General features: G+C 38.2%; 1 protein-coding gene across 1 annotated transcript in view; it reads left to right on the plus strand.

Annotated features, from left to right (window-relative positions):
- Window positions 1–26144, plus strand: part of PRDM6 (PR/SET domain 6) — a 76003-nt gene that overhangs the window by 30366 nt on the left and 19493 nt on the right. Inside the window, exons 3-4 of the mRNA XM_058044342.1 lie at window positions 19621–19748; window positions 23360–23484. Coding sequence (XP_057900325.1) covers window positions 19621–19748; window positions 23360–23484 — 253 coding nt within the window. The remainder of the gene's footprint in view (window positions 1–19620; window positions 19749–23359; window positions 23485–26144) is intronic.

Below are 26144 nucleotides of genomic sequence, written 5' to 3' on the forward strand. Positions count from 1 at the left end.
CCTCTCTCTGCTGTCTCTACAAGGATGTTGGGCAATAGAGGGAAGTTATGTATTTAACCCTAGTTGGTTATGGCTGTGTGAAACCAATCCTACCCTCAAGTGAGTAAGAAGCTTCATTTTATGCTGCATTTGAACAAAAGAAGTCACCAATAGTGCCCCAATATTTATTACCAGCTTTCCCCATTGCAAATTCTCTCAGAACTTATTGCATTGCCTCCAAGGACGTTTCTGCACCTCTAGGCAGATGCAAGCAAAATAATTTTAATCAGGGTAATTATTTCAGTCTTATGAGTGATGTAATTCCAGCAAAAATTAGCTTACCACAGGATAGCAAACTCTCAGTAAGGCACAGTAAGTAGCTGTAAGCACATCCTCTGCTGTCATGACCTAGGTAACTAATTTACACCCACAAAACAGACTTGTCTGTACCAGTCCCAGTCTCTTTGATTGCAGTGTAGATATGCTCTAAATCAGTAAGCCTTTTTATCTCTGATTATGACTGATATATATGAAAGACTGGTATATTTTCCTTTACAATGCATCCGACGCATCTACTAAAACAAGGCTGCTTAAATTAATTGTCCTATTTTTTGCAAATAAAAGGCTGCCAATGTATTTACTGGGTAACATTTGTTCCCAATTGTAGCCATCAGAAGGTCAGAAGAAGTTCAAAATTGCATTATAGAGTTTTTTGTTTGTTAGAGATGGGATTTTTTATATTAATGCCACATTTAAAATGTATTTATAAAACATTTGAGCTTTGACTATTTTAGTTCAGATCTGTGCAGTTTTGTAACAGAGACATTTGCAAATTTACAGTTAAAATTATTTTGTCAGGAACCAAGCAGAGATGCATTTTAAAAGGAAGACTTTGGATAATTGCATCATGATGGATCTTTTGAGTCCTGTTTATTTTTAGTCTCAAGGATATTAAATCAATGCAAATCTCAGAACTGACTCTATTCACTGTGTGAATGACATCTGTGATAAGATTTGGATTTTTTTCTCATTTATGTGAACAGTATATGTAGATGTAGCATTGAAGTTGACCGACTGTTTAAACAGAGTTACAAAGTTAATGGTATGGTTTACATTCGGTGTAAAATGGGAATTGCAATACATATCTTTGTAATATTACAGGTGAAAAGTGCTGCAATCATTTGTTATAACTGTGGTAAGGTCCTCCTGCTCTTTTTCTCCCATCACCACTATAATTCAAAAATCTACTAGCTATCTGCTTCTGCTGGTTATTATTGTACTGAGTTTTAGAGGATTTACACTGCAATTAAAAGACTGAAATACAGATGCTCTGCACTGTGGAGCGTGACATCTTCTGACACTGTTTGTAGAACTTCCATGCAATTTTGTGTTAAGAGCTGCTCACAGTAGTACAATTTTGGGTCACATTCAGATCATACTTACAGTGTTCAAAACTCCATTAGAATCTGAGGGTTTGTTTTCGTCATTGTTGGTTTTGAACATTTTTGGACGAAATGCATTTTAGATTGAGAAAATGTCACAAAACATGACATTTAAATTTAATACTTACAGAAAGTATCTACAATTGAACTCTGTTATTGCTAATGATTTACCTGTAGAGATTGGAATGGATTTAATTAAGAGTCAGAACTATATTGGTAGGAATACAGTAATTGCTCCTGCATTTTCACTGATTTTGATATCATGAGTAAGAAGGTAAATCCCCTGAACTGTGGAAAAAGTAGGGGGGAACAAAAGAAGAAAACAGGAAATGTAGTTTTTGTCTTTTAGAAGTGCCAGACAGTGTGAATTATACAGGATATCCTGTATATATAGTGAAGTCAAATATGAAAAGCATACAGGGCACACTTTTTTGGTATTGTCATGACAACTGTACTTTTCCAAATATGCAGCAGCTTAAATTTCCAGAGACTGGGGAAAACAATACCTGCAATCTTGGTAAAACACATGAGGTTTGGTGAGCATGTGCAAACTGTACACCAGGACATTTCTCTTCTGCAAGGTTCCAGATTTCACCTTCTTGCTACTTCACATTTCACAAAGTGACATCTAGAAGAAGTTACATGCTGTTGGGATGCTTTCAAGAAAAAAAACCCCTTTGGAGCTCAGCAAAGCTCAGTGACTCAGTCTAAATGTCACTGTTGAGCAAAAGCCGCTGGATGTTTTTGGGAGCAATTTCAGTCACCACTATAGCTATCTCTACTCGCACATTGCAGAGCACAGAGCCCCGGGACACCGTTCCTCCTGCACTCACAGGGACAGACTGCACTGAGCATTTGGATCTTCTGTGTGCTGAACCTCCAGTAACAGCGGCAGAACTAAGTGCGTAATAACTGAAAAGTATTTACGTATCAGTGTATCATACACTGGAATCAGTATCAAAGTGGAGATTATTACAGCACCGAATGTTTTGGGGACAAAAGACACACACACATCCGTACTAAAACCAGGCCTCATTAGTCACACTCACTGCAAAACTACCCTTTAAAGTATGGAATGCTCCTGAATGTACCTCATTATTAAGACTCTGGTAAGTGTCTTTTCCTCTCAGTCAGTTTGTTTATTCATCCTTGATTCCAAGGATTTGCTCAATTTTCTAGTAAGTATAATATATTTCCTATCCAGATGCCACATGGGATTACTAGACAATTTACTTATCTGGACAAAATAAATGTCTTTCCTTTGAAGCCTGGAGTAACTCAGATCCTTCTCTGCTCTCTACCGGAGAATGAAAAGTGTTTGCAAAAAAGAAGCAAAATCTGCCACAGTGACACACTATCATATTCTGTTGGAGGAGCCTCAGTATTTCTTGACAGAATGAGTCAGCTGAGGCTAGAATCACAGTGCATTAACCTCTCCTGTCTCACTCCTCCTATACTCCCGGTTTCTTAGAGAATTTTTAGACCAATTTGAGCAGGCTAAGACGACAGTCCTGGAATTGCAGCAGCTCTTTGGGCTGTGTCCATACAGTGTCTTATCTGAAGTTGGCAGTGATTCTGTAATAGTGACTCCCTAAAAGTGAAAGCACTTTTTCAGCTTTGCCACTCACCTTTTACTCTGATTTTCTGCAGAAAACATTGGCCTCTTTAGTTTACTGTTGTTAGGTGGAGTGAGTTGAATATACTAAGCAACCAAGTTTGAGTTGAGGAATGTTTTCAGAATAACTATAAAATATTAAATTTACGTTATCCACAATATGTTGGAGGTCAGTTTGCCCTCAAAACATAATGTCTGACAATTGTGCTTTCTTAGTGTGGGTTAGAAAAAGAATATAGTAGACTTAGGAAAATATCATAATTTAAGAAGTGACACATTTCAACAAAGACATAAAACTGTAGGCAGTACAGAAAAGAAGCAAAACCTTAGGAAACCATTACTTCATTAGGACAAATATTTTATGTTTTTTAAAAGACTCCTTATTAAAAAGGGTGAGCTCTAGGATATTCATGCTTGCGTGAAATCGTAAATCTGTCATTTGAGAACAAGAAGTGCTTCTTTCTGTGGATTAATTGATTTTTATTACAGCTTCATCAAATTCTTTGAAAACAGTTAGTCTGAGGGTATTGCTAAGAATTGGCTCACAGTTATTTTTAATACACTCTCATCTTACAAATATAATGGTCAAGCGAGCCTGGAAAGTCAACCACATACAGTAAGTGCACGGTCAGTGAGGCATTAAAAAGAACTAGGACTCATTTGTTTACTATCAGCAAGGGGTTCTTGAGGAACCCCTTGCAAAAATACCTATTTTCTACATTGTTTAGTTTCTCTGCCCTTTCTTTAGTATGTACTCCCTTTGCCCTCAAGTGCCTGGAGTAATGCACATTGGACACTGCCTGCCTCCCCACCAGCTGGCCAGGAAAGGGCTCAGATTTTAACCTGCCTGCAGATACATCCAGGGTTTATTTTCCCCAGAAAAGGAGGGAGCTGGTAGGGATCTGTGCCCCACTGGCAAACCAAAGCTTTTCTATCAGGCAGAGGGGAAGCAGGCCAGCTCCTACTTCACTCGGGAGAACTGTGAAGTTGTACACCCTATTATTCTTTTTGTATTTAAGCAGAGAATTTTTGTAATTGTGCTTGAGGGATACAGGGAGAGAAAGATACAGGGAAGGAGTGGAGAAAGGTTACACTTTCATCACGTTTTCTGGGTCTCTCAATTCATTTGGCCTTATCTATATCTTTTAGATTGCAAGCTCTTAGGTGCCATGACTGTTTTTATGTGTGTCTTTAACTGGGGTACAACAGATAACTGGTTACAAATTGTTGGAGTTTCCCAAGGAAACAATTTTTCGTTTTCACGTGAATGCTCAGAAAATAAAACTTTTTGCAAAAAATGTTAATTTCATGGGAATTTCTCATGAATAAAACTTAGGGAAAAACAGTTCAAAATGATCTAAATATGAAGTTCCTACATTTTCTAAACAAAATATGTATTTCTCAGTTCCAAATTCCTTTAATTTTTAAGGCACAGTAAGCTTACAATTAAACTTTATATTTTGGTTTATAAAATCTTGAAATAATCCAAATTGAAAAAAAACCCCAAAAATAAAAACCCTTGTTCCAAAATATTTTGTTATTTTTATTGCTTTGCAACCATTGTGATGTTTTGAACAGATCCAGCAAAATAATTTTATAGGCAGCCTTGCTAAAAAATTATTAGTTTCCCCTTTGCAATAAATTTTGAGGATGCCGGAAAATCATCAAAAGAATTGATTTATTTTAATTTTTTTTAACTTAGTCTTGAGGAAAAATAAGACTTGTTTTGTATAAATAATTTTATTGCTAAAATATTCAAGATGGATTACAGTCACTGGTTCTATTGGTTTCAAATTATTTTATCTGCCTTGAGTTTCTTTGTAAAAAAGTGGTCATTTAAGGCCAGCAGATTTGCTGCACAAACCTCTCAACTGGTTCTGCTTCACCTGTGTTGGCCTATATAAGCCACCTATACATTTTCACTTACACCTGTTTGGGACAAAAATTTCCCTTTTACAGAAAATTATTTTTGGCACAGGGAGGAGAGTTGAGAAAAGCTGGAAGGATAAAGGTAAGGCATATGCTGTTAAAGATGAAACAGAATAATGCAGAAAAAGTAATAGTGAAAGAGACCAACACAAGTCTTTGGAATCAGTCCTTTGTTTTCACTCTAATGAGGTATTCTTGGGTGTTTTATTGCTGCCTGATAGACTGAGGGACAGAAAAAAGGAACATGATTTAACAGTGGCTGATGGGAGACTAGAGGCAAGCAAAGAAAATTTTGGGTAATGTTGCTTAGCTAAATAAGAGAAAGTTACAATTATCAGTAAAAAAATTATTTCTTTAATGATTTGGAAATAAGGATAGAGAAGGACCATAGCAGCATAAATTATATTCATATAACAAAGTCTCCTCTTTGGAACAAGAGTCATGGAACCAGCATAATGCAGAGATCCAAATGTACCATTTGTAGAGCATATAAGTGCTGCTTGCAATTTTAGGAGTGGCAGTGATTGATTCATTCCAGGAACAAGCAAGCCTGCCTGCTGTTGAATTGCCAACACCATTACAAGCCAGCGTCTCTGTGTTGCTTGGACATCTCCAGTCCCAGCACTGCCTTTGTTAGATACCAGAGAGCTTTTCAGAACTGCCTGAAGCCCCTCAGAATGCAGCTTGGCTCTCTGATAGCCTTTTGGAGACAGGCTAATTCCTATTTTTTTGTAAATCTGCATTTTTTTAAAAAAGTATCCATGAGTTACTTGTAGTCCAGATTAAGAGCATCTTTACTGCTTATTTCTAGGTCAAATCTATCTAAATATACCCTTTCTTCACATGGATCTACAAAGTTATTACCTAAAGGGGAAGTGCTTTATTTTTACCATTCGTGTAATTTTCCAAATTAAGTGTTTCCATTCTCATCCTTTGAGGGTCTCAGTCAGGTTTTCATTTTCAGAGCATGAAGATGTCATGAGTACATGAGCAGTTATTCAGATTTACTGGTCATAGCCTGAGATTAATTACAGAACACAGGTTTGTAATAATGACTTTGCCAAAATCCATCAAACATTGATCTTTTTCTGTATCAGCAAATATGCAAATGAAAATGATTATGGAGAGCTTGAACTGAAGAATACTTGGAACCTGTTGCATTTCATCTACCCCAATGGACAGGCAAAATGTTGTAATGATGAGTTCAGCCTTTATTTACTGTATACTCAGTTGGTGACAGTGGTTTTTATAACTCTAAAAATTACACTTAATAAATATGAGGAGAGACAGATTTTCTTGATTACATAAACCTAAATATTTATTCAAGATTTCATGAGAAGTTTGTCTTAATTTAAACAGAGCCAGGGCTGCTGAATGGGTGCCATTTTTTTGATGTAGACACAAAACAAGTTTTAGTAATATCCACACTCATTTAACCAGTAAATGTTTTCTACTAAGGCTTTGCTTCAGCATGGTTTGCCTACTGCAATCAAAATGAAACTGAAGTCAGTTTTCCATAGATCATATTTAAGGGTTTTATCCTTCATTGCATGAAGGATCGCTGGCTTTAATTAAAAAAATCAGAAGAGGCATGTAAATATTACTGCTGTAGTTCAGAGAAATGCAGCATTACTTGTATTTTCCCTTTTGGTATTGATGTATGTAGAAGTTGGAGACACTAACACATTGTGGATACTGCTGCTGAGAAGGGGAAAGGAAAAAGATAGGCTTGAAACACAGCCTGCGAGATGGCACGAGGCCAGTGCACTGAAAAATGGCAAACGTCACATTTAACAGCTGGACACAGAAATATTTCTCTTTAATTTGGAAGGAGAAAATTTTCTTCACAGCAGGGCACTCTCAAAAGAGTACAACATCAAAGAGGGTGGGTCTCCCCAGTCAAACATCATCTGGCTCCAGTGATGGAGCAAAATGAATGAACTGTCAGGACTTTTTTCCAGTGTGTATGTTTTTGCCAAGTGAAAAGTAAAAGGTTTAGTGGCTTGTTCTGATCACAGACCAAATCCTGATAATGGAAAGCTGATTCCCTAAAGTCTTCCTCTGATCAGCTGACAGGCAATGTCTGAAGAAGACCCCGTATTGATTGATGGTCCACTTTGTATTGATGGCCCCTGCCACCCTTAGAGATAAGCGAGATATGCCAAATGCTTGACAGCTCTGGAGGGCTCCTGCGATTGTGTCTCAAGCAATGCTCTAATCTAATGTTGTAATCCTCACAGAAACAAACACACTTCTAAAGAAACTTAGCATGATACTTACCAACACCAGACCTGCACTTGGGAATGAAAAAAACCCTTTTCACGTTCTCCACTATGACGTCCACTAGCAACATCAGCACTACTCTTTACTGCACGCCTTTTGTTTGCTTCTTGACTCTGATTTTAGCCCCAAAGAGGCAGCAAACTAGCCATTCCTGTGCTATTTTTTCCTGACAATCCTATAGTTTAACAAATTTGAATGAATAATAGACTCTAGGAATTTTTTGATATGAAAACATGGCAACACAGTTTGTACAGCCATTACTCATTAGTTTTATGAGAAATCTCAGGCACAGTTTATCATATACTTTATTACTTGACCTTTTAATCATCATCTGGGGAACTTGACATTCCAGACATTCCAAAATATTCCAAACTAAAAATATCACTGTGCCTCATTATTGAAAACTCACAAAGGAATTAAGTATATTTTCTAAGGTATGTAATTTTTACTGAAATTCCTCATTTATGGTAAGCCTTAATGAGAAGTTTAGAAAAGGATTCAAAGAATTATCTGTGGAGCCTGTACTGTAGTAGTAAATGGGTGTTCTGCTGTGATAGATGTTCTACACATACACTGTAAACACAGTCCCTATCCATATTTACTTACAAACTCAGAGTGAAGATAAGCAAATGGTGCAGAAAAAATGTTATCAAACTCCCTGTTTTCTACAGCCGCAGGATCAAGATTTTAAGGATGTGACAAACCATTTTCAGGGCAGGAGCTAAACCCAGGCATCTGCGGAGCAATTCAAGTGCCTGAACGGAGGTGTTTAGTGAAATTTTAAATCCTGGAAAGTATCTAAGACATGCAGACAGGCCTGACAAGTAATGCCCAGTACTTTAGGATAACTGCTTGTCTGCTGGAGCAGTCACTGGAGCTTCAGTGGAATACTTGAACTCACCAGAAACACTAGTCTACACACCTGAACTTAATTTTACACTCTTAACCTGAACTTAATTTTACACATCTGTAGTCCAGGATTTTTCCCTAGTCCAGGAACAAACCCTTATCAGTGATCACAACTCTTACATGAGGCAGCAATACATATTTAGAACATAGTAATGCTCTTGACATTTCTTGAAGCGGAGGCTACTTGTGGACAGGCTTTCTTTTCAGAGAGTATTTTCACATGTAATGGATTTCTGCATTAGGGTTGGGATTTTTTATCTAAGGTTGGATGAGACCATTTGAGTCACATAGTCCAACCTCCCTGTTCAAGGGGGGCTTCCTAGAGCATGGTACTCAGGATTGTGTGCAGACAGCTTTTGAATATCTCCTCAGAAGGACACTCTGCAACCTCTTGGTTCTTCTCATTGCTCTAATGATCCTGGTAAAATTGCTCATGGTAAAATTTTTCTTCCTATTCATGTAGAACTTCCTGTACCTCAGTTATGACCATTGTCTCTTGTCTTTTTGCTTGGCATCATCAAGAAGAGTGACTCCATCCTCTTGACACCCTCTCTGCAGATCTCAGAATCTCAAGCAGTCCTGTGCTTGAGAAGAGAAGCTCCTTTATAATCTAGTTCTTAAAATGCTTAAAGGAACATGGTGTTGGAGCTTTTACAAACCTAAAGGTAAAGAAGATAATGAAAAGCCGCACGTGCTGCTAACTGAACCCAAAGTTAATTACAGAATGATAATTGTGCCATATGTTCTATGCAGTGTATTTCAGTATTTCTGAAAATATCCCTAAGCACTGAGTCTGAGATTTTACATCTAAGATCTGCTACCTCTCTAGAAGTACTGATTCATGCACAAAACTACAAAAACACAGTTTGGAGCAGTGTTTTGAAAAAGTGCTTTACAGAAATTATAGGAATGAGGGACAAAAAGCTGTGCCATTCTTGGGCCATCAGCTTCCTCTTACAAGCAAGATAAGCATTGAATTTGAAGAACACTCTCCATACTTTTGTTCTTTCTTATGTGTAAGAATCAGGGCAAACGAGAATGATTTTCATTTATGGGTTTCTTTTGGTCCAGAGTGAATTCTCTGAGGATGACTCTGAGTCACCCCAGGAGAATACACAGGCACACTTTTTTCAGCTGCATTGTCTAGTTTGATGGTGAATGATTAGATCTGCCAAAATCATTCTGGGATATTTGGTTATGTAAGGGAATGAAAAAGAAAATGTAACAAACACTTTTTAATTTCACTTTTCAATGTCTAGTGGTTTTGAGAACCTCCAAGAAAACAGCCTAAGCTCTCCCATTACCTTGCAGAGGAAACAGTGCTCTGTCTCCAGAGGCACTGGGAGCAAGAAAGAATCACTATAACTGTACTGATTCTCTGGCTCCCAATATAATTTTAGGAGCTTTATTACTGAATAAGTTCATTGATTCTTTCCAGTCAAGTCAGAGTTTTCAGTTATTGGGCCCTTACTTGCAAGTCCTTCCCTGTTATACTTACCAGGATTTGCATTTACCAGTCAACAGGTGTGAGAGTCTTTCAGGGTTATCTCAGCTTTGATAATTTCCCTCTCTGTTCTTAAACATCTTTTCATTTTTAGTCTGGTTTCTTTCACAGTCTTTCTGAAGAGTGACCAGAGAGCCTAGATTGGTAACTCTTTTCTCTTCATGCTCCATGTCCCACATAGAAAAGACTGGAGAAAACCACTTCAGTCTGTTGCCTCCACATGGAATTCTGGTACCAGGGCTGCACAGGAAGCCAGGGCAGTGAGCAGGGTAGTGAGCAGGGAAATAACAGCGTTAAACAAAAATGTCTCCATTGCAGAATGGCTTGTGGCTGGAGTACCACACCTTTCTTTGTCCTGTCACTGGACCTGTCAGGAGAGTGCAAAATCACACTCAGGGAAGGCCCTGTGATGTCAGTGGGTACTGCAAGAGCACTGGTATTTTACAGATCTGTTTACATGTGTTTCCAGCTTCATGCATGGAGTTTTTTTCTGCTCTGCGTCTTCCTCTCATTGCCCTGGTGTTGAGTAACACTGTTGCATTACATGAAATTCTTTCCTATTCCAGGACCTCCACGGGCTAATGTCAAAACAAACCGCAGAGACTTGACTTAAAAAAAAGTAATTTTATGAAGTCCACATAATCAGCAGGGCATTGCTTTCATGACACTTTCTGGAATAAGGCCCCAGTCCTCCGACTGCTTACACAGATGCTTGGTTTCACACACGAGTAGTCCCATTGAGATCAATGGGACTACAACATGTGCAGAAGTGTTTGCTGGACTGAGGTCTAAGTGAGAGATGAAGCCTTTCACCTAGCACAGACAGTTCAAACCAATGTTTATAGTTTCATATGCCATAATCCTTTGAGAAACATTAAAACTAAATTGCTTTTAATATTGTTTGGCAAGTATTCTCTTTTATAAAATTTGCTAGATGATGCCTGCTAGATTAAAGAGAAAAACATTGCGTAGATATTAAAAGATGTACACTCTGTATCAGATATGGCTAATTTTAGAAAATTGCTTTGCACTGTGTGAACAGCCAAAGAAGACCATTGGCTGTCAGGATATATTTCTGTGCTTTTTCATAGAGAGGTTGCATCCAGTTGGACAAAAATTTTCCTTTGACTTTAACTAGTGAGGCTTCCTGATATTTCCCCCTTGCTCATTTATTTCAGACTTTTATTTTGTCAATTGCTTTGCGAAACTTGATGATAATTCTAAGTATAAACAAATTGCATGTGCCACAAATACTCCAACAAAGAAAAATCATACTTTGAATGGACTGTTGCATTTTCTACATGGCAAGGAAATACCATCAATTGTTATTATAAAAATAGAAGCACTTCAAAACAAGTAACTAGTTATTGGCATGGATTTATTTCATATAGATATAAAGATCACAGTAACTGGCTTTCATTTTCTACATAATAATAAACCAAAGCATTCTTATCTCCTCCTAAGACAACAAGCTTGAATGTTATCTGAAACATATTTATATTTTTGATTCTGCTATCTGCCTATAAATAATCTGAAGACATACTTTAGCTGGTAAAGCAAATCAATTAGTCTTATCAAGAAACAGTGAAATGTATGAGAAGTATTTATAATTAATGTCTTTCTGAAATAATGACCATGCAATTGAGCAGGGAACCTGTCCAAACATTTCCACTTATAGAATGAGGTTGATGACATGCATACTACTATTGTTGGGTACCAGTTTTACATGTATAGTTGATTATTACAGATACAATAATATTTATTAGGCATCAAACCTGGATTTACCAGAATGTGATGAATATTTTCTTTATTCGGGCTGTTCATCCTGTTCGCTGTATAGGCATTATAAAAGATAGTGCATAATTTGCAATATATTTCAATGTTTGAGATGTGGTTTTTGCAAAGGATGTGATTATATAATATTACTATTGTCATAAATCAGCATCAATTTTTCTTTTTATTAAACTGTTTGGAGAATCTTCCATGCATTTTAGTTTGTGTCTGAGCTGCATTATATTTCATTTTTCTTTTATACAGTGGGACTAAAGAGTTCTTAGAAAGCTTGCTGAATACCCTTACTTGGTTATCAAGTTAGTGAAAGAAGTGAGAGAGAAGTTATGGTTATATGCATGATTCTTTCATTCAGTGTGTAACAAGGAGAAGACACACACTTAGAAGGGCCCTCCTGTCCTAAAGCAGATGTCCAGCACCTAATATTAAGGCATTCAAAGTCTAAAAGCATTCATTCTTTGAGCACTTGTTACTATCAATATGAACCCATCTGTATTTTGATTTTCAGCTTAACTATGCTCCTTAAATTTAATATTTTCAAGGAATTGTTAGTATCTTCTCTCTTTCAGTTCATGTAGCATCTTCTGAATGTTTCCAACTTTCTAGATAATGAGGTCCTTTGGCAGTGTGCTGATTTCAAAGCCAGCTGCTAGGCACCAGCACATTACACAAAGTCCAACCTAAATGAGTAAGTTATCAAGTCATGCATACAATCTAGTTTGCTTTCAGTTTGACATGATTAGAAGCTCTAACAAATAAATAATGTATCGTGTCATAATAAACTCTGGAGTTCATTGACATTTTGCTTAACAATAACTGCCTTAAGCAAGTCAAATCACTGAATTTTACTGTTCACTTATCTGAGTTTCAGGGCTTTTCAGGAAATAGACAGCTATTTCTTCAGCTGTATGGGAGAGGTAACCATCCTTGTAGTTTGTTCTGTTGGCTGTAGAGCTGTCTTCTACCGGTAAAGCCACTAACACTCTTCCCCTCTCTAAGAAAGCATACATGTATTCAGCTTTACTTGCAATACTAGTTCATTGCAGACAATGAGTAAAGTGCTGCAGAGAGAATTTAAAAAAAAAAATCAATGAAGATATGGCAGTTTTCTTCAAAAGGAGATGATGTTAATGACAGGATTGAGTGTTTATGGGCAGGAACTAAGAGGAAGGCCAATATAGCAGATATTCTGGTGGAAGCCTGTTTTAGACCATCCCGCCAAGATGAAGAGGAAGGTGAAAAATTCTGTAAGCAGCAGGGAGCAGTCTCATGATTGCCATCCCTTGTTCTCCCTGGAGACCTCACTTTAGCCAATGTTTGTGAAAATGGAACAGTGTAGAGGGGAAAAAATCCAGGATGGTAGTGAAGTGTCTGGAAGAGAACTGCCTGACACTGATGGTGGCTATGGAATGTGCCATGCTGTTTGTGAACAAAGAAGGATTTACAGGTTATGTGGTGGTCAGAGGCTGTCATGAGCACCGTGGTCACAAAATGATTGAGTTTTCAAATCTCAGAGATGTAAGGAGGAAGATCAGCAGAGCTGCTGTCTAGGACTTCCAGAGGGCAGACTCTGGCCTGTCGAAGGACTGACTGACAGAGTCCCTTGGGAGGCACTCCTGGAAGGCAAGGAGTCCAGAAAGGTTGGATGTGCTTTGAGAAGGACACCGTAAAGGGACAGGGGCAGGCTGTCCACATATGCTAAAAGATGAATTGGTGGGGGAAGAAGATTAGCCTAGTCAAACAGAGAACTTTGGCTGGAAGTTAGGGGAAAAAAGAGAGTTTGTGACCTTTGGAAGAAAGCAGCAGGCAGCTTCAGAGGATGTCATGAAATTGTGCAGGGAGACAATTAGAAGGGCCAAAGCCCAAGTAGAACTTACCTACTGTGAAAGAAAATAAGAAAGTGTAAAAGTGTAAAGTGTAGCAACTTAAGGAGAGCCAGGTAGAATCCCTTTGGTGGATACATGAGGAAACAGTGACAAAAGATGAGGAAAAAGCTGAGACTTTGCCCCAGACTTTAAAATTAAGACAAGTTCTTCTCTGAATAACCAATCCTCTGAGCTGTAAGACAGGTGTGGGAAGCCAAATGAAGCCCCTGTAATCAAGAGAAAAATTGTAAAAGATCTGCTCCATTTGGGTATACACAAGTCTGTGGGGTCAGATGGGATAGACACAAGTCTTGAGGAGCTGGGGGAAGAGCTCCCTAAGCTATTTTCAATCATTTATAAGTGGCCATGGTTTCAGGGAGGTTCCAGCTGACCAAAGCAAAGTTACAAGAGGGTCAGGAAGAAGGATGCAGGCAACAGCAGGCCTGTAAGCATGGTCAGGGTGCCAGCGGAGGTCATGGAGCAAATCATTTTGAGTGCCATCGTGCAGGCAACCAGGATTGAGCACAGTCAGCAGGGATTTACAAAAGGCCTGCTTGAATGATCTGGTCTCCTTCTGTGAAAGTGTGACATACTTTACGGATGAGGGAGAGGCTGTGGGTATTATCTACCTGTTCTTCAGTGAAGCCTTGACACCATTTCCCACAGAAGTCTGCTTGAAAAATGGGATGTGATGGCCTGTACTCTTCAAGTAAAAAACAGAAGCTGGCCACGTCCAGAGAACAGAGATGAGTGGTGCTAAATCCAGCTTGTGGCCAGCCACAAGTGCTGCTCCCCAGGGCTCAGTGTTGGGGAACAGCCCTGTTCAATATCTTTATCCATGATATGGATGTGCAGATCAAGTATATCTTTTGCCAGTCTGCAGATGACACTAATTTACACGGCAGTGTTGATCTACTGGAGGGTGGTGGATGGGGTCTGCAGAGGGGTCTGGACAGGCTGGATTGACCAGCTGAGGCCAAGTCTGTGAGGGCAAACAAGGGCAAGTACCAGGTCCTGCACTTTGGTGACAACAACCCCACATGATGGCACAGGCTGGGGGGAGACTGGAAAGATGTCCTGGTGGAAAAGGACCTGGTAGTGCTGTGTGACAGCAGCTGAACATGAACATGAGCCAGCTGTGCCCAGGTGGCCAAGAAGGCCAATGGCATCCTGGCCTGTGTCTGCAGCAGTGTGGCCAGCAGGAGCAGGGCAGGGATTGTCCCCTTGTACTGGGCACTGGTGACACCACACAAGTCCTGTGTCCAGTCCAGGGTCCCCCACTACAAAAAAGACATTGAGGTGCTGCAGCACGTCCAGAGAAGGGCAATGGAGAAAGGTAAGGGTCTGGAGCACAAGTCCTGTGAGGAGCAGCTGAGGGAGCTGGGGCTGTTGAGCCTGGAGAAAAGGAGGATTGGGTGCGGGGACCTTACTGCTCTCTGCAGCGTCTGAAAGGAGGCTCCAGGGGTGCGCGAGCTGGGCTCTTATCCCAAGCAACGAGCAACAGGAAAAGAGTAAAAAATCCTCCAAAAGTGTCAGAGGACACAGTTTAACTTGGATGTTAGGGAAAAGCTCTTCACCAAGAGGGTTGTCAAGCACTGGAACAGGCTGTTCAGGGAAGTGATAGAGTCACCTTCCCTGCAGGTATTTAAAAGAAGTGTAGCTGATGCACTTAGGGACTTAATGTAGGGACCTGCTTGGTTTGGCTGTGCTGGGCTAAGGGTTGGATTCAATGATTTTAAAAGTGTTTTTGCAACCTAAGCAATTCTATGGTTCTGTAATTGCACCCCTTTTACAGACTGTCAGCTTAATAGCCAGGCTTGTAACCATTATCCTTTTTGGCATTGTTTTCAACTTCTGTTCAGGTTAGACACCTTTAGAAGATGTATTGTTTTTACATGAAAAGCAGGGTCTCACAATAGTGAGATTTGCCTAATATAGAGCTTATTGAGTTCTGATGTCCAAGATAGCAAAGAAGAAACTTCCAGTGTAACTGTGGCTTGTAGGCTCATACACTGTTACAGAAAGGACATAACTTGTATGGATGCTACCACATCTAACATGTCTGGTTACAACTTTTTATGACATATTACCAGTAGTTTTGGGCACATATTTACATATCTTTGCATCTTGAAGGCAAGAGTAAATCTTCTTTAGAGAGGACAAGACTCATAGTAAATGATTTGAAAATTCTATGATTTTATGCATGTGATATCAATGAGGATAGCAGTGAACAGCAAAATGCCAGAGCCTCTACAATGGTTAGAATAAACTCTTGCATATTTTGTGGCTTTCTTCACATTTCTTTTGATATCCTGCAACATAAAAAAAATATTCTAATAGCTACTTTTACAATATAAATGTGTCTCCAAAGAAACATTTTATTTTCAGGATCACTCCATTCCCTGACTGCCTGAAGTGAAAATGAGCAGCCAAATAATTATCTGCTAATACCTTTCTTACCTGATTAAATGGAAAAATAAATGCAAGAATTTCTAAAGATGTAATAGTAGGCCATGGAAAGAGAACAAGGGAAGGCAACTGATAGGGAGGGAAGAATTTAAAAAAATTATTTTTGTGCTTGCTGTTGCTTCTGTGAAATAGTTTTTAATTGCTTCATAACTTAGCTTCCTCTGCAGCTGTGCTGCTACATTTGAACTTTTTTAATCTAAAATTTCATGGCATCAATACCAGAAACTGGGGCAACAGTTTTAGCACTAGAATTAGATTTGCCCCAATGATCCAAGTAAGCAATACTGATTCTATCAGTACTGAAGTTATTGAAGGTTCTCAGAAGCCTCTTTAGCACCCACCTTGTCTTTTATTACTGCTTAAATCTTAGATGGTTCATGTTTATATTACTTCTGTTATTTATGTTATGGCTGTTCAGAGATTTTAGAGCATCACTTATATGGCACGCAGTGCACTTTTGAAGTTATGTTATTACTGCCATTGTGTGTTGCTCTTACAATTACCATTAAAGTATCTATGTCCTCCAAATAATTATCCTCAACCAATCCAGCCACTGGAAGAGGAACCTGACCTTTATTTATGTCTCAATTACTTAATAAAGAGGTGTTTGCAAGGAAGGGAACAGAAAATACTGAAGAGAGGACTCGTATTCTGATGACTATGCTTTGGACTTACTTTCCTGGAAAATTAAGCAGTTTCTGTTGTATTCTGAAGTCAAAGGATGAAATTCATAGAGGAGAAGTATGTATCACATTCTGAGTCTCTTGATCTGCAACATACCAGTAAAATATCTGTAAACAGTCAAGAACCTATTAAGAAGATTATTAACTCTAAGGCAGCTGCTAAGGGGGACCATAATGCAAATCAGATGAAGTGAGTGCAGACCTCTTTTATCAAATTCCAGTCTGTTCCACAATCTGGTTCATTCCATTACAAAACAAACAGAAAACCACAACAAAACCCGGACCCTTAATATCCAGCAAAACCAAGAGTTATCAGAGGGCAGTATGAAGCTTAGGTAACACTTCCAAGTGCAATCAATGTAGAAAAATGAAATAACTGTGTTTCCACTACTTGGATCAGTGACTATGGGAGATACAGAAAAAATAAATGCAGAGTCTGAAGGGACTTGGAGAAATGGTATTCTATTTTGCCATGAGGCTATTGCAATGTGTAAGAAATTTATGCCAGTGTGGATGGATGCAATGATCAAGTAGTCAAAGGCTTCCAGTAACATAAGTTTATCACAGGTTTCTGCAGTATTTTCTGTAATAGAAAGTATGGCTGTTTAAGGATGTATGCTTGTGTAATAGAGATGTGGGTAAATATGTATATCCATTGTTTAATGTAGTGCCTGTGTTCACAGCTTGGGCTACACGTTTGTTTTTCCTCTGTTATGGCAGATTATGCTTTGCTCCCTTATGAGGGTTTCTTCAGGCAGATATTTCTTCACTGGTTTTCTGATTTATATAACTGTAAAATGAATAAGAACTCCTGCATAATGGTGAAAAATAATAACCATGTCTGAGTTTTGGTTTTGTTTTTTTTTTTCCTGATTTTAACCTGTGTTGTGCAACTTGACAAATAGATTCAACACGGTATTGTTATTTACCTTCCAAGCCTAGGGCTTCTTCTTCTTTACAGATGGGTTTACAATCCTGTAAGAACAGGGCGAAGAATGCTGTAGGATAAATTATGACTATGCAGCAATGTCAGTAATATCCCAATATGCCCAAGGAGGGCAGAGTGTCATCAGTGCTTGCAGAATAAAGTATTTGAAAATACTTAGTCTTACAGCACAGTCCTTCCAATTCCAGACCAAGGCCCAGGAAAGACTCAGTCCTATGTTATCATGACAGATTTTAATATTTCATATCATTTAATGACTGTCTATTTATACAAAGCTCTGGGTAGAGCCCTGTGTGCTAAGACATGAGTGTCACTACTGGTTATGGTAGACCTCTTTGTCTTTCCTGTTTCATATAATCTGGGAATTAGGAAGTTATCAGCTCTTTATTTATGGGAATTGTGTCTGCATCATGTTAAGACATATATTGTTATATGAATAAGCAGCATATAAATGGATAGGCAATAAACACTGCTGAGAATGTTTGCATAGATATTGCCAAAATGGTTTCAGCCAGGTACTGTTAGTCATTAATTTTTCCTTCTCTTCCTTTTTATACACTGATGTCCTGTAGAACTTTTCTGATTTCTTCACAGATTTATATAGTTTAGCATATTTTGCTCATATATTCAGCATACATTAAGATATTTGCTTAAGAATAGGTCCTTGCTGGTAACCAGCATGTTAGCATTTATACAAAAATCAACTTAATCACTGGGATTAAAGTATTTGTTTACTTCTGAGGATTCCTGATTCTCTGACTTTATTCCACTCAGTGCATGTTGGGGTAGCATCTTGCTTACCCAACACAGGAGTATCTGGCCAGGTGTCACAGACACTCAGGAAAAAAGCATAAGAATCGCCACAGATACTTGATTCCTGTGTCTCTCCTGCTCTTGCAATGGACATATTCCTCCTGATTACTCACAGTCCCTCTTGGCCAAAAGTAAAAGCAATGCTGGTTCCTGAATTTGACACTCTCCTTTGGTGGAGGAAAAAAACTAGCTTTTGATTCCTGTGTATATTTTTGTGTGAACTATAGGAAACCCTCTTTTAAAGGATCAAATATAGTCACACAGTTTCTGAGATTATTCTCTTGATAATGAAATAGGTATTCAAGATTGTTAATCTGCATATGCTAGAAATGTTCAATTCAATGTAATAAATGTGCTTCCTCTTTAGTTATCAGAATTAATACTTTCAAGAAGATATCAATTTAGGTTCATATCATTTCATAGGGAATAACATTTTTGGGGGAAGGATGTTAAAGCAAATGGTGTTCATAGAGGAGCAAAAGGCATGAAAATGAGATTTACTTCAGATAGGCACCTAATTGTTCAGATGTATTTGTGAGGTTTGCCAGTGCAACAAGTAAAAACCTTTTGAGATCACACGCTTTTAGTAGGATTAGACCTATCTAGATAACATTTTGAAGCAGTCAGGGGATAAGTATGCATGATACATTTATCTTTTAATTTCAAAATCTCCAGAGCAACTCTATTCTTGACTTCAGAGGGAGCATCCACTTTTGAATACAAACATATTACCTTTTTTTTTTTAAATCAACATAACTGGCTCTCATGTCCTTAGCAGGGATGTCATGTTTAGGAAAACAATGATTCCCTCAGGACTGGTTTCTCATTTGGTACTTCAAAAAAATTGTGTGTCTCAAGAGAGATCCAAAAGGCATCATCAACTCCATTTTTCCTTCTAGTCTCATTTGTTTTGATATTATGAATCCTATAACTCCCTAACATATCATGTAAGGCTGCTGAAGTAAATACTCTTGCTGCAACTGAGATGTGAAGGAAGGGGTCCTTGTTTAGGGATTGCTACTGCCCCTTGCTCAGATGTCCCGGCCATTTTATTGCACACTTTACATCCAGATTTTCTTGTTTATCTGGCAGTTCATTATTTAAGGCCAGCTTGTCAGAATCAGTTAAATATTCTTTGGGAAACATGGTCACATCTTTGAGACACCACAAATATTTTTAATACGAAAAGATTGGCTTGATAAGAGAAACAAGATAAACTTGCATCCCCTAAAAAATATTTTTCTGCTTTTTCATGTATATTTCTAAAAGTATCAGTACACGGATGACAAGCCTCATGGCAATAAAGTCCTGGAAAGAGAGACACCAGCAAAGCAGTGAAAATGATTGCTGATGATTTGTTCTAACTACTCGACCTTGTGCCATCTCCCCCAGATATATGACCAAGACGGGACACTGCAGCACTTTATCGATGGTGGAGAGCCCAGCAAGTCGAGCTGGATGAGGTACATCCGCTGTGCCAGGCACTGTGGGGAGCAGAACTTAACCGTGGTTCAGTACAGGTAAAGTGATCCTTGATTCACCCAGTGGCACTAAACGAGCGTGTTTCATCAGGCTGTGATCATCGGGAGCACTGCTGCCTTTGGTTGCAAAGAGAGCAGCCCAGCTCGGGAGGATGTGCTGGCGCGGGGCAGCACGCATGGGGCGAAGCTCCAGGGAGCGAGGGCAGCCCTGTGTCCCTGGAGTGACAGAAGAGAGATCTCTAAATCTCTCTTCAAACAGCCTCGTCAGAGGCTGGCCAACACAAGCAGTGCTCCACCCTTAAGAGGGATGCGTGTGATAGGGGAGGGGGAAAAGTGGCACCCAGAGGCATCCTGAGGGTCAGCCACGAGCCGTGCGTGCACCTCGAGCTCTTTTGTCAAGCGCACCTGCTGGCCAAGGCTGCTAGAGCTTGTGCCTCTTATGCTGCTGGCTAGAGAAAGTCAAAATGCGAAGAAAAATGTAAAGAAATTATGATCCATTTTGCTTTGTACTTGCGAATATATCCAGAAAACCCAGACAACACATTACATAAATACATGACCTCAGCTATAAACAACCCTTTTGCCTTAGAATCAGAAGCGACTGCTTGGCCTTATTAAATGTGGTAGGAAGCACATCAAAGAATGCCCCAGGCGTGCCAGTTGCAGTGAGCAATGATTTTTGCTGGTTGCTTTTGAGAGCAGAGTTTCTTTTATTTAGGAAAAATCTTAAACTTATTTAAACTACCTTTAAAATTAAAAATAAAACATACAAAAGCAAGCTAAAATGAAATATATAAAGTTTGATTATCCCATAGGGATCCAATTTAACAATGGTAAAATTGTTCAATTGCATTTTCAGCTTTTTTATTCTCTGGCCAGTTGACTAAACAATGCTGCAGTTAAAAAATAACAATCCTATTTATACATTACAAATCTTTTATTATATACTTAGGTATCTGCTATCTATAGCTTAAATACCGTAGGATTTGAAAGAAACACACTGGGTAATGAATAAAGATTGTTGTGATGAAAGAGTATTTTTGTAGGTATCTTGTGGGCTATTTCTCTATGTGCTGATGTGTGCGTGCGCATACATATGTAAAAATAAGAAAAAATATATGCGTACACACATATATATAGATGACAAAACTAAATGAAAAGTGAACATGAGAAAGTCATTACACATCTGTCAATATTAAGTGGATTTTACAACTCTCCTTTCATGATGGAGTTTTTACTTAGAGTTCCCTCTGTTGATCTGTTTTCGATTACTTCAGATCTTTATAAAATGAACTACAAAAACACAATTTAAAAAACTGGCATCCATCACCAGTGACTGCATCCAAGTGTAAGAAAATAGAAAAGTTGGACACTGAAAAACCAGCCTAATTTTTATTGTACATGGACGTCCTCCTCACAGAAAGTCAGCTGGTTTAAATTCATTCTGTTATGATTTGTAATATCTAAATGGAATTTTCTTCAAAGTGCTCTTGATTGATTGACCCTTAGCTGAACGTTTTGTTTTTATTTTGAGGCTGACAATAATGTTTGTTGGCATGTGTTCTGCTTCAACTGCGTTGGGACGCCATGAAGCTATCTTTATGAGTCATCCAACCACAATACTAAATACATGTCAGCAAAGGAAATATTATCCGAAAAGGGAAAAATCCCTTTGATGTACTTCAGCATGCAGAGATTTCTGCGAGTTTTGGAAGCTCTGCACACTTGTAAGGGACGGTGTACACTTACACTTTTTTTTTCCATGCCTACTCCAAGCCCCACAGACCACCCATTGCTCAAAAACAGTTCTGCTCTTTCAGCGGCAAAGTGTGTCATTTGGTTTTAGCACATTCATTTGCTGGGCTGCTGTGTTTATGTTAAGGGAAGCCAAACTGAGAGATGAAATGTTACAAGGGTGAAGTACAAAGTAGACTCAATTTTTCTCAAGTTAAGAGATGCCGGTAATTTATAGCGCAGCTCCGATTTTCATTTTTATGTAACAGTGGAAAGAATTAACTAAATGCAAAGCTCTGTCAAGAAAGAGAGACAGAGAAGAAGAGGAGGAGAGGGAGGAGGAAAGATGAAGGGGAGACACAAAGAGGAGAGTTTTTGTCAGATATTCATAGAAGGCGAAGAAAACCGTTCTGCTTAGCTAGCAGTGCCCTCCTGAGACAGGGTGGCAGTAAGCGAGGAAAATAACAAGATAAATGAAATTTTTGCAGCTGCTAGTAAAATATTGAGAATCTGCACTTTTTTATTGATCTTTATGATCCTGTTGCCAAGAGCCACTTTGCGGTGACAAAATATGTTGACAAGTGCATATCTCACTGCCATGAAAAATGTGGTAGAAGATTCTCCTTATGTCTGCAGTGTTATACAAGGAACAAATTGCATTGCTACAGCCAATTCTTTATAGAAAGTCTAAATTTAAGGCCTACCAACCCTAAACACTTTTATCTTGAACTTCAGAATAATGTTTGTAGCAATTCTTCACTCAGAAAACTGGTTGAGGCCTAACTTTTTTTTTTGGTCTGTAGATGTTTTTCTGCCTTACATAAGCCGTTATAAAAAATGTTCATTTCTTGGTACTTTGACTGTATCACTTTGGTATGTAATCCTTCAGCAAGAGTGGACCGTTCTTCTTGTATATATTGAATTTCTATCCATCTCAGAGGAGTGTGTTTTACTGTTCCATGTGAAGCATAAGGGAAAAGCCACTGCAAAGTGATAACATTTGTCTTTTATCCTGTGTCTGATTCCAATCTAGCACAGTTTTTGCTGCCATGTAAATGTCTTAACTGCAGAAGTATCACTCTGAAGCTATTTACATCAGTGCAAGATCAGGATAAGGCTCTTGTTTTTATGCTAAAGACATAAGGATTTTTCCCTTTCCCCGCCGTGTTCCCACTTCAGTGGTCTAGAAATACCCAGGGTTCTATCACAGGAACAATGTGTGCAATAAGTTGCACACTTATAGTAACACTCATTTACACATACTAAATTATTTGCACTGCCCTCACATTCCATGTAGTGGAAGATTTTAACACTGCATGATCCAATTAATCCCATTATTTTATTTCCCCCAAGTCAAAGTCTGTTTTTCTCATCAACCCAAGGTCTCTCTTTTAAAGGTATATTACTGCCATGACAGGTCACTCCACACACTATCTCAAAGGTCTTGCTGAATGTGTTTATTCGTTTAATTTCTCTTCACAAAAGAAATGTTGTCTACCCTAAAATATGTTAACTTTTGCAGGTGACAAATGCAAAGCTGTTTAAATGGCTGTACTTGCTGATCTGTGTACATCACTCAGATGATTATACCATGTAAGCAGAAAGTACCATTCTAAAATCCCCCTGAAACACACTTTGCAAGAAAATACCTGTATTTTAATGGTATCTTGGTCCTTCTGAAACCTTAGTGTTTAATATATGCTAGATACAACTTGTCTGTAATGTCGTTAGCCTGTGTTACAGGAACGAAGTCCTTCTCTAATGACAGATTTGGTTTTAACACAACCAGTAGGTTATTCATTTAGTTATCTGCAGAAATGCTTCCAAAACAATGAATTTCTACTGTAATACCATGTACTATAAGATGAGAATGCTCTATTCCTAAATTATGCCATGTTTTCCTTTTTCTTGATTAGGTCAAATATATTCTACCGGGCTTGTATAGATATCCCCAGGGGCACTGAGCTGTTAGTGTGGTACAACGACAGCTACACGTCTTTCTTTGGAATCCCTCTCCAGTGCATTGCACAAGATGAAAATTGTAAGTTCTTTCTTGCATTTCTAGCTGTGTAAGCCATAATTCCTCTTTCGTGCCTAACCAGATACATCATAGAGCATTTTAGAGGGGGCTCTGTCCCTGGAACTTCAACACCTGTCTGGATGGAGCTTTGAGCAATCTGTTCTGGTGGTGTCCCTGCCCTTGGCAGGGGAGCTGGAACAAGATGATCTTTAACCATTCTATGATTCTCTGATTCTATGGCATTTAATGAAAGTTGCAGTATATTTAAGGTGAGGTGATACACTTACACTGCAAAATTGTGGTATGGTTAGAATCACTGTTCTGCATCAGTGATTAATTAATGTATTGCAAACAAGTTTGTTTGGTTCTCTCAGTTGTTACTAGACCTATCACAAAACCCTGTATTGCCAAAACAGTAATGCATTGCAAACCCACAGGGCCTCTGTTGGTGATTCTTTTTTTCTATTACCTCTGAGCATGTTGAGAAAAGCTTTGACTGACAGATTAAAGAGGTTAGATCCTTGTGGTTAAACATAAAACCCTACTTTTAAAAATACCAGCTGAATGTAAGCACACTGAAATGACAATAAATCTCTATTCCATCCTGACCATCCCCATTTTCATCCATTCTTTTACCTGTTCTCAACATTTTATTTCTCGTTTGCTAGGGATACTCATGAAACTAAGCATGAATAGTTACTTTTAACACAGACAAAATCTAGTGCTGGATACCTATGTCTGTAATAAAAATGGTTGATCCAGGCACATCCTTCAGTCCTACTGCTTGTGTGTGAGATTTGGTTAGAGCTTTTGGCAACTATATGTATCTATATAGTGGGAGAAAACAAGCGTGCACTGTTGACTTTGGTCTAAAATAACTCTGTGACTGCCCACACTCAGCAAATGCTGTATAAGGTGTATGTTTTTGGTCCTGGACTTGGACACTTTAATAGCCTGAACTGCTAGGAAGAACTAGGGTCTTTTAGCAACTTAAATACTGAATCATGCAGCAATTAAGCAGCAAGATAGCAGGGACTAAACTGTCGAAAATAAACATCCTTTCTCATATTGAGTTTTCTGTTGAGTCTGTTGAGTTTGAGAAAAGTTAAAAAGAAATTTAGTTTCTGGCAGAAATATTTGCTGATAAAAGCCATGCTCTGGAGTGTACAATTTAGAAATATTATTTTTTCTTTCAGAAAGTCAAGACTACAAAAATTTTATTTGAAAATCATTATGGATAATATCTATAAATATTGTCTCTTGCGATTTCTCTGTGAGACAAACCAGAGTTTCATCCATAGAGACACTGACATGAGTAGATGAAATTAATCTCTTGGAGACATCTGCAGACTGGTATAGGACTTCAGTCCCACCTAAACTCCCAGAATGTACCTTCTGCTTATCTTCTGCACAAGGGTATTGTCAGCAGCACAAGTTCTGCCTATATTCCTTAGATCTATAGTAGCCTGATCTCACTGCTTCTATGGACTTCTATGACCACAATTTAAATAAAATAAAATAAAATAAAATAAAATAAAATAAAATAAAATAAAATAAAATAAAATAAAATAAAATAAAATAAAATAAAATAAAATGGTGATCTCCTTCTTCTGACTATATTGAGGCAAAATGATAGCATACAAATTGCTCCTGATACTGAAGAGACATAGAAGATGAATTCTGTGTCTGGAAACTTGAGATAGACAGATGCATGAATGCAAACCTACTTAGAAATGAGGTTCTCAGATACTACAAAAAAGAATAGATTAGGATGGACCTTAACTGATATAAATTAAATATCTTCTAATGATATAATATTTGAATTGTTATGATTGATCATAGATATTAGAACAGAACACTAAAGCAACTGGCATAATTTAAAATATTACTAAATATTAAGTTGTGGTTGTTTTGGGGATTTTTTTTTTGTTTGTTTGTATTTCTTTTGCATTAAATAATATTGACTGAGTCCGGCTTACAACTGAAATTCTCATGTTTGCTCTTAGAAATCATGATTTGCTCATATTTGTGCTTATCATCATGATTTACCAAAACACAGCTGTAGTTTCTAATCATCAGTTTAATACATGCTATGTACCTATTTGTACATATAAACAGTTTGTAACCAGATTTGTGTATTGAGACTTATATGTATATAACACATTTAATTTAAAAATTTCCATGAAAATAATAGCGCATGGGCCTGAGTCTGCCAAAATTAGAAAGCATTAGAAGTTACTCAGTCCAGTGGCCTAAATTATGTTTATTTTTACATTGTGGTGCAAGCTTTTGTCAGCTGACTATTTTTCCACAGGACCCTTGCCTCATTCACTGCACGATCTACATGGCTCTCAAGGTGTGAGGCAGCTGTTCCATTTCTTCTACTTGCTTGACCTCCTACCTTTCTTATCACAAAACATTCAAATTCAGCACTAAATCACTTCTCTGTGAAAATCATATTGCATTTGTCGCTGAAATATCTGAGTGCCTCATCAGCCATAGTTAATTGACGATCATAAGACTGGAAACAATTTACATGGGACTTTAAAACATTTTCATACCTGTTTTGTAGGTGGGAAACGGATGCACAAAGATCTCTCTGCCTATACTTTGCAGTGTTTCATGGTGACCTACCTGCTATTAACCTCAGGCATGAGATACATGATGAAGTCCCTGGCTTC

This window comes from Melospiza georgiana, chromosome Z (genome assembly GCF_028018845.1).
Source record: "Melospiza georgiana isolate bMelGeo1 chromosome Z, bMelGeo1.pri, whole genome shotgun sequence".
Lineage (NCBI taxonomy): Eukaryota > Metazoa > Chordata > Aves > Passeriformes > Passerellidae > Melospiza > Melospiza georgiana.